The following is a 12,090-nucleotide window of genomic DNA, read 5'->3' on the forward strand; positions in this document are numbered from 1 at the left end:
CACGAATTTCGAGGATGTTTGAAGCTAGTTGGGTAATTATGCACTATTGAGGGCATTTCATATTGGTGGTGGTTTCTTATATTTTGAGAGTTCGAATTTAACGAGAAGGGTTTATTTGAGCTACTAATGGATTGTGAATGATTGATTATCATCTTGGTATGCATACCGTCTTCTGTTGGATGTGATGAAGGGTCTTCAAGTTGTACATTGGTGGAAGGAAAATAGATTTTTGCAGCTTGTGGACAAGTGTGGACTAGGAAGGAGTCATTGATTACATGGAAGTTGTAACCCATGGAAGGTCATGGAAAGTTGTTGATATGAGATTACGCAGGTGGGCTATCTCCTGTGAGAAAGTTGGGGGTTGCTTGATTTCTTATGAGGTTTTTATGCAGGGTTCTACCTTCTACCAGGTGAGGTGCATGTGCTATGATATGGGTTCGAATCGCTTGAGAAAAATGGCACGACTTTTATGAGGTTCTACGTGCATTTAGGTCAATGATTTGGGATACATTATGGTTGGTGTAGCATGGGCTTATGAGAAATTGAGCTGAGTAACAATGTAGGATTATGGCAGTTAAGGAGGAGCAGTCATTACGAGTTCTTGGATTACGTGATTGTGGCTTGAGGCCAAGTGGGGGAGTCTACTAGAGGAGATTGGGTCACCTAGTCATGTGATGAGATAAATTCTTGACTTAGGGATGCTTGTAGATTAGATAGGATCCTAGGAGGATGACCTTGAGGATGATTCGAGCAAGGTATTGCTGGGTGCGTATTGTATTTCACCTTGGTGATATATGGAGACTGTGGGAGGACTCATGTTTAATATTCTTATGTGTAGGTAGTGTGCAAGGGAAGGATTCAAGTGGTTGTCTTTTTTCAAAGTATTTATGTGCTAGAGGTGCTCTAATCATCTGACATGATTAGTTATGTATTCGAGACATGACTGAGTGGGTGACTCTCGAGAAGGTTCTAATGGATTCAAGATTCAATATGTGGTATATAAAGATTTTTGAATTTGTGTGTGACTAAAGATTCGAGAATTGTGTTGGTATGTGAAAGAGACTTGAAGCATTTCTATATCATTATCGGTTCTGGGAGGTAGCGTTTGAGAGATGAAGGGAACGACTTCAGATTCATAGAAGGTTTCTTCAAAACAGGTACTTGGGTTGGAGGTACTACCAGATGTATAAGAGGGAATAAGTGGTTCACGAGTTTTTACACGGTTCTTTCATCATTTACAGTATTGCGAGGGTTGGAATAAGGTTTCATATGTCATGAGTATATTATCGGTACCGGATTTGGTAATGAGCAGCTATTGTGGTAAGAAGTCATTACCATAAGCATATGAGTCATATGGTACATCGTATGGTTACATCTTGGGAGTATATGTATGCTTTGATACTGCTTGTTGAGGTTTATACAGTTTATTCATTTAAGAATCATATCTTAGAGAAATCTCCAGAAGTTAGAAGTTGGTCCTATAGATTCTTAAGATAAAGTTGAAGGAAGAAATTTCAGTCCGGATTGTGCAATGGCCTTATGTGGTTTGAGGTGTCATGAGATTGCCTATAGGTATGTGTATGATGAGTTATTCAGTGATTTGGAAACTTTGGAATGATTCTTCAAGGACGAACGTATATTTAAGTGGGGGAGAATGTAACGACCTGACCGGTCGTTTTGAGCTTCAGTGGTTTGTTCAGGGGTTTCATACCTTTAGCAACTTCACATTATGCATTATGACTTGTGTGTATAGTTGGTTTTGATTTTTGAGATGTCCGGAGTTGAATTGGAAGAGTAATACTTAATTCAAAAGCTGTAAGTTGGAAGAGATGACCAAGGTTTGACTTTTATGTAAACAACCTCTGAATCGGGATTTGATGGTTACAATAGGTTCGTATGGCAATTTTGGACTTGGGCATATGTTCGAATTTGATTTTGGATGTTCCTAGAAGGTTTTGGCTCTATTTGGCGAAAGTTGACAATTTAAAGTTTTGGAGAATTCACAAGCTTGACCGGGAGTTGACTTTGATGGTATTGGGTTAATATTGTTGTTCCTAGGTCCGTTTCATCATTTGGGATTTGTGTGCAAAGTTTGGTTTCGTTCCGGATTGGTTAGGTTTGAATCGGATACTTGGTCTGAAGTTAAAAGTTTATGAACTTAAGAGGTAGATCTTGATCGATGATTCTTGGTTTTGATGTTAATTACGGTGTTTGGGGCTTATGGATAAGTTTGAAATAATATAGTTGGACTTGTTGATATGATTGGACAGGGTCCTGTGGGGCTCCATAGTTTTTCGAGTTGATTTCGGATCATTTGAGTACATTTAGGCATTGCTGGTTTTTGGCAGCAATCTGGTGCATCGCACCCACGGCATGTAACAACACACTTGAGGATCTGCATGTGCGAGTCTTTGTGCACACAAGCGGGAGATGGCAGTGGTCCAGGTGGATTGCATATGCGTTGGAGTGCGGGGCCGCGTATGCGAGGGTTCATGCACAAAAGCTCATCCGTAGATGCGAATTTCCATAGAAGTGGGCGGCCGACATGATAAGTGAATCTCATATCTGCGAAGGTTTTGCCATAGATTCAATGTCGCAGGAGCGACCATTATGACCGTAGAAGCAGAAATCCCTAGCAGGATGTTATATTCGAGGGATTTGCTTCATTTTATCATATTTTGAGATTGAGAGCTCAGATTGGAGCGATTGTTAAGTGTTCTTAACTCGGATTTTGAGTATTATTCATGATTGTATCTTCGATTTTGGCATTTGAATGGTAAATATAAGGAAGAACTTTGGGGGGGTTTTGCCTACACTTTAAGAGAATGTATTTTGGGGATTTGAGTATTGATTTGGGCCCAGTTTTGAAAACTAACTACATATTTGGACTCGGCAGGTTATATGTGTTCAGATTTTGGTATCGATTTCTGATTTTGGGTACGTGGGCCTGGGTTGACTTTTATCAACTTTTGGGAAGTACTTCAAAGATCAAAGCTTTATGGATTGAGATCGTTCTTATGGCATCAAAGATCGAGGGTTCATGGCTAGATCGAGGTTTTGATGCGATACGAGGTTAAAGACTAGCTCGGATGAGGCAAATATCTTGACTAAGCTTGGTTTGAGGGTAATTTACCCGTAGGGTGTGATGTTTGTGTTATTTTGGGGGAGGGGAAGTATATGCGAGGTGACGAGCGTAAATGCGTGCATCGTGGTTATTCATGATCCTGGTATATTTTAGACTATTATATCCCTTGTTTTGCTATCATACTTCTTTGATATCATATTTTCTTTATTTGTATGACTATGTGAGATATAATTTATGCTAGGTATCATATCTAGGCTATTTGCTTATTTGTTTTAGACATGATAGGATTGGTTTTGCTATGTTGAGCTATTTGCCTTAGCCGTAGTCATACTATTCAGTCATGATACTATATCCGTGTGTTATATCTCTCTCTTTCTGTGCACTTTTTATATGTTATCTCACATGTCGTTGGTGTCCTTGTGCCTGATACGAGTTTGAGCTGAATTGTGGCATATTGGTATATTCCTTGTGGTATATTGAATTATATTTCTGTGAAATGTTGGCATATAGAGACTTGAGCGAATTGATGACTGATCTTGGCCATAGAGCCGATTTAATATTGATAGTGAGGTGACGCGTGTGCCATGCCCCATGTTGGGCTAAGTGGTATTGATTATGAGGCGATACATGCTCCATGCCCTATATTGGGCTAAGTGATATTGATCACTGACTTAGATCAGATCAGCTCTTGGGCAAGGACCCACCCCTCTGGAGTCAAGTATTAACCGTGGGTGCAGGCTATTGATACTCAATTTTGCCCTCATGCTTCTTCATTTAGCCTTTGTGGGCTGTTATATTTTTAAGTATTATTTATAGGATATTTCCCTGCATTGTTACTTCATGATATATTTAAAATTTCAATTTATTACCTTATTATTACTTCATAAGAATTTTTCTTAAATTATTATTATAGAGGTTTTATATAAATAATTTTCATTTATATCATAAACATTTTCAATTGATTCTAGCATTTTACAACTAATAAGCAACTTACTTATTATTTTCTTAAAATCATTTATGAGTGACCAACTGGCCAAAATAGTTACTAATAATTTTATAATATTTTATGACAATTTTATATCATTTCCTGCAATTGTATTACACTTTATATTATTTGTGCATTATCTTGCATTAATAACCTATACTTTCACATTATTATATTTATTACACTATTTATGTGAAATAATGTTTTTATATTTTTATAATCATAATTTACTATTTTAAGGTCTTTAATTTCATAAATGTTATTTTTATGTATTTCTTAGCTATTTTTAGAATTTGTTTTTAATTAGTTTTATGTGTTTTAAAATACAACCCAATTAGGCTAAACTTCAGACAAAAAAGAGGTCCAAAACCCCTAAGCCCAACTTCCTTGAACCCAACAAGGCAACCCAACACATGGACCCAATCTAAATACGAACCTTAACCCGACACACCCGACCCAACACCCCTTAAAAATCCTTGACCTTTGTCATAAATGATCAACGACTCCCAACTCTTCCCCTCTTTCTTATCCGGCGAACCCCAACCCTAATACCATTTTCCCTTTACCCACCCCCTCTCATCTCTCTCTCTCTCTCTCTCTTTCATGAAGAATCCTAGCAACCACAATGTCTTTTCACCCTTCCCCTCTCATTACTTTGTGAGTCAAAGATTTTCTTACCTTTTGATATGAAATTAGAAGAAGAAGGTTAAGGAAGAATATTAGCTGCTTAAAGAATTGTACGAGTAGTTAAGTTAATTAGAAGGTTAATAGTGTAAGTATCTCTTGAATACATTTAAGTCCCTTAAGACGTCTTATTTATATTTTAGTATTTGCAGAATGGGCCCTACAGGGTGTTAGATAGTTTTGTCTGTTAGCTGAGGATATAAGGCAAATGTAATTATCCGATTGAGGTTATGAAATGAAATCCTTATAGTTTAGCCCTAGTTTTTTCTTCTTCTACTTCTTAGCTGTAGACTTCTTTTCTTCTGAATCCATTCTGCTAACAGTGGTATCAGAGTAAGATCTTGGCTCTGTAGAATCCTTGGCTGCAGAGATGTCGGAGGTGATGGATGTTCTTGACAAAATGTACGCAGAGATGATCCACTTTAATCGTAGGCAAGAACAATTCGAGGAAAAACAGGAATAGGTCCTCAAGGCTCAGGATCTGGCTCTGCGTGATCTGCAAGAGGTTGTTAATGGGGGGAAAAGATCGAAAAGAGACAAAGACCCCACTCCCAGTGGTAGTGAACTGTATTCTCCTTCAGGTACTCTACTAGCGATTGGGGAGCTGACGATTCCATCTCCTCTTCCTCTGAATGCTCACAACTCTGTTAACACGCATCAACTGAATCCCTCAACTAGTGTTCCTTCACCAAGTACTGGTCCATTGAGGGGTACTATTTCATTGCAAAGTTCTGTACCTGTTATACCCCCTAGTTCTAACTTGCATACAATTGGGGGTAATTCCATTAACCCCTAGATCCAATACTATCAATCCCAATTCCCCAATTCCCAGGGTATGGCCAATTTCAACAACAACCTGAATTCCCAATTTATAGCTGTTCAAAATAGTCAACCTCAGGGTAGCTATGCTCAGCACAACCAAAATCTACCCCAAAATTACAACCACCTTGCTACCTCTTACACAGACCAAACACAACAACACTATATTTCACCTACTCAGAATATTAGTTCCCAAAACATCCCTCAGTCTAGAATACCTTTGTGTCAACCGAAGCCCTTTCATATGCCTCCTGACCAAGGTAGGTATTACCAAGCTAATCCGATGACCTTTGGAATGCAGTCTCCTTATAATCCTTTTGCTCAAAACACTCAGTACCCTTTTTCTTATAATGTTCAACCGACACATATGCCACCTCCCTTATATCACCAAACTCCATATTTGCCCACTCCCATTCCTTACCACAATACACCCATCAATCAATATCCAGCACCCCAGAACAACCATAATGTGACTTTACCCGACATTCCTTTCACTAAATATACTAAGGTGGAGTTCTCTAAATTCAATAGTGATGACTTAAGAATATGGCTGTATAAAGTGGAGCAGTTCTTTGCAGAGGAAGATATTTCTATCCAACAAAAGATGAAGCTGGTATCATTACATTTTGAAGGTGATGCATTGCAGTGGCACCTAGGATACATGAGAAGTAGGGGGCAAATGCCTCTTCCAAATTGGGAAGAATATCTGTGGGCTTTAACTAATAGCTTTGGGCTGAATATTCTGATGCTATAACAGAGATCATGAATATCAAGCACACAAGGTCAGTGAAGGAGTATCAAAGAGCCTTTAACAGTGTCATGACCAGACTTAACCTATCAGTGGAGCATGCCATTAGTATTTTCCTGAACAACCTTAAACCTGAACTAAGCAATGCAGTAAAGGTTGGAAATCCATGCACTCTACCCCAAGCCTACTATCTAGAAAGGATGCAAGAATCTAATTTTGCTGCACAAAGCAAGGCTATAGGGGTACTTCTTCAGGAACTCATCTGAGCAATTCATCTATGTGCATGGGATACAGTCAGAATAATCTAGAGAAGGGCAGTACAGGCACTACCAGGAGACCTATCACTGCCAAGATGGATACTAATAGAAGAAGAAGACTGACCCCAGCAGAAATGGATGAAAAGAGGGCCCATGGCCTATGTTTTTTCTGTGATGATAAGTTTGTACCTGGTCACAAGTGCAAGGCAAAGAGATAATTATTCTCACTGGAACTGGATAGAGTTGAAGAATACATAGAGGAAGGAGAGGAGACAATAGAAGGACAGTATGAGGAAGAATATAAGGAAATGCTAACAGAAGCATTGGATAACTATGATATATCCTTACAGGCAATCAATGGTACAATGGGGTTCAAAACTCAGAGGCTCAGAGGTTTTACAGAACAAAAGCCTCTTGAAGTGTTCATTGATTGTGGATCAACCCACAATTTCATTGATGAAGAAGGTGTTGTGAGGTTAGGATATGAAATCACCAAGATTAGACCACAGTTAGTACAAGTGGGTGATGGGAGAGAGGTCTCAACTGACAAGATGTGCAAGGGATTTAAATGGTTGATGCAAGGTGCAGTATTTCAGGATGATTTCTTAATATTTCCTATTGTCAATAATGATGTAGTTTTGGGAATGCAATGGATGTGCCCTTTGGAAGATATCAAATTTAACTTTAGAAGGCTGCAGATGGAATTTGAGTATCAAGGGAAACTGCTCACACTATAGGGAATTCAACCAAGATTCAAAACTATTGATGCTAAGTCACTAAACAAAACAACAGTAGAAACCTCACAGTTCTTCATGGTTCAGGTGAGGAGTGCAGAAACAGAACCTCTCGAGCTAACTGAAAAATAGAATGAGGGGCTTGTACTTGTTTAGGAGTTGCTTGAAGAATTTGAGGGGATCTTTGGAGAACCAAAAGCATTACCTCCTTCAAGAGGTGTGTTTGATCACCATATTCCTGTAATAGAGGGTAGTTCTCCTGTTAACTCTAGACCCTATAGACTCATCTATCCAAAAAGATGTCATAGAACAGATGGTTCAAGAGATGCTAAACCAGGGGATTATTCAATATAACTCAAGCCCCTATGCTTCTCCACTAGTGCTAGTAGGGAACAAAGATAGTTCAAGGAGGTTATGTGTTGATTATAGGGCTTTGAATAAAGTGACAGTAAAAGACAAGTTTCCCATCCATGTTATAGAAGAGTTGTTAGATGAATTGGGGGGCTCTCAAGTCTACTCCAAAATAGATCTGAGGGTAGGGTATCACCAAATTAGGATGGCATCTTCTGACATTCCTAAGACAGCCTTCAAGACACACTCTGGGTACTATGAATATTTTGCCATGCCCTTCGGGCTAACCAATGTACCTCTAGCTTTCAAGGCTTGATGAACCTCATATTTCAAGAACATCTTAGGATATTTATCTTAGTGTTCTTTGATGAAATTTTAGTGTATAGTAAGAGTTTGGAGGATCACTTGCATCACCTCAGAGTCACCTTTGAATTACCTGCTCAGAATCAGTTGTTAGCAAAAAAGAGCAAGTGTGTATTTGCTGCAACTAAGGTTGAATATTTGGGACATTACATTTCAGTAGAAGGGGTAGCTACAGATCCTAGGAAGGTGGAAGCTATACAGAATTGGCCTGAACCTACCTCTGTCAAGCAATTGAGGGGGTTTTTGGGGCTAGCTGGATACTATAGGAGATTTATGAGGAACTATGGAGTGGTTAGCAAACCTCTCACTGAGTTGCTCAAGAAAGATATTTCAAATGGGCAGACAAGGCAGTGAGAGCTTTCAAGAGACTCAAGGAAATGTTGACCACTGCACCAGTACTAGCACTCCCTGATTTTTTCTTGCTCTTTGTAGTAGAGACTGATGCTTGTAATGTGGGAATTGGAGCTGTATTGATGTAGAAGGGGCAACCCATTGCTTTTCTCAGTAAATGACTTTCCACTCAACACCAATCACTCTCTGTGTATGATAAAGAGTTACTAGCATTAGTGATGGCTATGAACAAATGATCACAATACTTAACAGGAAGACCCTTTGGGATAAAGATAGATCAAAAAGCCCTTAAATTCTTGTTAGAACAGAAATTGCATACTGGGACTCAATTGAAGTGGATCACTAAGTTATTGCAGTATGACTTTACAATTGAGTACAAGAAAGGAAAAAAAAAAACAAGGCAGCTAATGCTTTGTCCAGGCTTCCAATGATAGAATTAACCTCTATGACCCTATCAACTATGAAGACTGAGTTATTAAACTTGATCATACAAAGCTGGAACCAAGATCCTGACTTACAAGAGTTGATACAGAAGCTCAAAGTGGGTGAAGAGGATGCCAAAGGATACACTTGGATACAAGACCAATTAAGAAAGAAGGGAAGGTTAGTAGTGGGAGCTAATCCAGAACTAAGAAAGGGTATTATTCAACTTTGGCATGACACTCCAGTAGGGGGACATTCAGGGATTGATCACACCTACAGGAAATTAGCTGCTTTATTTCATTGGAAAGAATTGAGGGAAGATGTTCACAAGCATGTCAAAGCCTGTGATGTTTGCCAAAGACATAAATATGATACTGCACCCTAACCTGGACTATTGCAACCTCTCAAGGTACCAGGATCATCTTGGAGCAGCATTAGCATGGACTTTATAGAGGGTCTCCCAAAATCCAAGGGCAAGATAGTAATCTGGGTGATAGTAGATAGGGTGACTAAATACGTACACTTTATAGGGCTGTCTCATCCTTACTCAGCCAGTGATATAGCAAAACTATTTATGGAACATGTTCACAGACTACATGGGATACCTGAGGATAATAGAGACCCTATATTTACCAGTAAGGTATGACAAGAGTTGTTCTCAATGATGGGATTCACCCTTAACACCTCTACTGTCTATCATCCCCAAACAGATGGGCAAACAAAAGTAGTCAAAAGATGCTTAGAGACCTATCTCAGGTGTTTTTGTTCAGATTCTCAAAGTGACTGGCAGTTATACTTGGCCACAGCTGAATGATGGTACAACACCACCTTCCACAGCTCCATTCCATTTACTCCTTATGAAGCTTTATATGGGCAACCTCCCCCTTTACACTTACCCTATGCTGCTGGAGACTCTACTATGGAAGAGGTAGATAGAAGTTTACTCACTAGAGAATTCAAGTTGCAGTTGTTGAAGTACCATTTGCAAAGAGCACAACAAAGAATGACTGACCAGGCTAATAAGCACAGGTCTAATAAACAGTATCAACAAGGGGATTGGGTGTATGTAAAAGTCCAACCTTACAGACAAGTCTCTATGGTTGGCTATCATTTTTCTAAGTTGTCTGCTAGGTACTATGGACCATATCAAATCCTTCAGAAAGTGGGAACTATTGCTTACAAGTTATCTCTTTCTCCTCAGTTGCTGTTACACCCCACCTTTCATGTTTCCCAGCTGAAGTTATGCCATAGCTTACCTGATATAATCAACCATCCTTATGTAGTTGAGCTTTCTAGCCCCTACTTTCCTCAACCTCAGAAGATCTTGGATAGGCGCATGGTGCAGAAAGGGAATAAGGCAATCACTCAAGTGTTGGTGCAATGGGACAAGCTTCCACTTGACCAGGCCACATGGGAAGACTATCAAGCTATGAGAATTCGTTTCCCTAGTTTTCTTCCTTGAGGACAAGGAAGCTCTTAAGGGGAAAGACTGATATGAAATTAGAAGAAGAAGGTTAAGGAAGAATATTAGCTTCTTAAAGAACTGTACGAGTAGTTAAGTTAATTAGAAGGTCAATAGTGTAAGTATCTCTTGAATACATTTAAGTCCCTTAAGATGTCTTATTTATATTTTAGTATTTGCAGAATGGGCCCTATATGGTGTTAGATAGTTTTGTCTGTTAGCTGAGGATACAGGTCAAATATAATTATCCGATTGAGGTTATGAAATGAAATTTTTATAGTTTAGCCCTAGTTTTTTCTTCTTCTTCTTCTTCTTCTTAGCTGTAGACTTCTTTTCTTCTGAATCCAAACTGCTAACACCTTTTCTAGGTACTTACCTCTCAAAGATGAAAATATTTGATACTGCTCTTTCTATGTAAAGTGTATTTTGTATGAATCGAGTCCGAATGGACCCTGTTTTTGAGATTTTTCAAGATTCAGGCTATGTACATCAAAAGAAAAGGAATATCTTTTCGATTCAGCAGATCTCTATCGATTCCTGCTCAAATAGGGTATGCACCATTTGTTGCCCTAATGCGACATGAAATCGATTTGCATGTGGTGTTTTCCCTTATTTTCATGTGATTGATCTTCTTTCCTTATTTTTTCACCTAATGCTAGTATTATATAAGCCCCTCTCCCATTTCCCTTTTAGAGGTAGACCTTAGGTCGTACATCATTCGTCTCTCACTTGTACTCGTTGATTCTAGTTGCTCTGTTGCTCTCTGGTTTCACTACTTGGTTGACTGATTTGTGGCCAGCTGAAAGCCAAGGCCAACGGGTTATCAATTTTTAAACCTTTCCCGGCATAAGCACTGCTCGGGATCCCTGGAGGTCCTCATGAACTCTGATTTTCCAGGATTCAAGGTTCTGGGAACAAAATTTGGAACTCTTTTCAATTTCTACTACTTGTTCTTGTTATCATCTTGGCTGATTAGTATCCTTAGCCATTCCACTTTACTCTTGTCCGCTTAATTGTAGAGTTTACCGTGAATGGTTTTCCAATCATGTTCTCTTCTTAACTTTCTTAGTCAAAGCATGCTCGTAGGAAATCTTTGCTACTGGTTCACCTTATGAAGTTCAGTTGTTGATATTTACTGTTATAATCAGGACTAGGCTCGATTGTTTTTTTATATAATTAGATTTAGCCAATCGACTAGATGAGGATATTGTTTGAATTTGGTGTTTAACTTGTAACTCTTTGATGACTGTTCTACCATGTCAATAGCTTGTTAGTTTCTATTAAACTTAGAATGTGATTGAAATTGATTAGGATTGATAGAGTATGGTTTACAGATTCATCTCACCTATTATTTAACAAGAGGCCTTGCATGTGCTCTTTAACCATGACCTTAAGTTTGCTAAAAATCCTGCTCCTATTGTTTTTTATCGTTAGTAAGGCCTGGAATTGAAAAACATCTTTTTATGTGCATTCATGCTTAAGTTTTTATGGTAAGAATGGATATCTACAACCTCTTAAGACCTGCCTCTTTCTTGTTAGTAATGAATCTGCCTATAGATCTTTAGCCACTCGTTTGGTGCAAATTTTGGTCCATTAAGACTTGGTTTCATTTTTTTTTCTTGTTTGAATTAGTGACAAGCATGATAGGGTATAACACACATTGCCTAGCTTATCACTTGTGCAGTTTGTTTGAAGTCGTCCTCTCCACATCTCGTTGAATGATTCATTTCCTAAAAGCATACACTGTGTGTTTAGCATGTGCATTTAAAAGGTCTGCCTCTAGGGAATGTATGTCTAGTTGAGCCTAGTCCTCTAAAACCGTCAAGAG

The 12,090-nt window shown here is 38.8% G+C and overlaps 1 protein-coding gene across 1 annotated transcript; it reads left to right on the forward strand.

Moving 5' to 3' along the window:
• Window positions 1-9,719: 9,719 nt before the first annotated feature.
• Window positions 9,720-10,262, forward strand: LOC107777411 (uncharacterized). The gene has a single exon (XM_016597422.2). It carries the CDS (start codon window positions 9,720-9,722, stop codon window positions 10,260-10,262), a length of 543 nt encoding a protein of 180 aa, XP_016452908.2.
• The last annotated feature ends 1,828 nt before the right edge of the window (window positions 10,263-12,090 follow it).

This window comes from Nicotiana tabacum, chromosome 9 (genome assembly GCF_000715075.1).
Source record: "Nicotiana tabacum cultivar K326 chromosome 9, ASM71507v2, whole genome shotgun sequence".
Classification (NCBI taxonomy): Eukaryota; Viridiplantae; Streptophyta; class Magnoliopsida; order Solanales; family Solanaceae; genus Nicotiana; species Nicotiana tabacum.

Bases quoted from the DNA above. Each gene is read 5' to 3' on its own strand.
- LOC107777411 (XM_016597422.2), top strand. From the start codon at position 9,720: ATGGAAGAGGTAGATAGAAGTTTACTCACTAGAGAATTCAAGTTGCAG.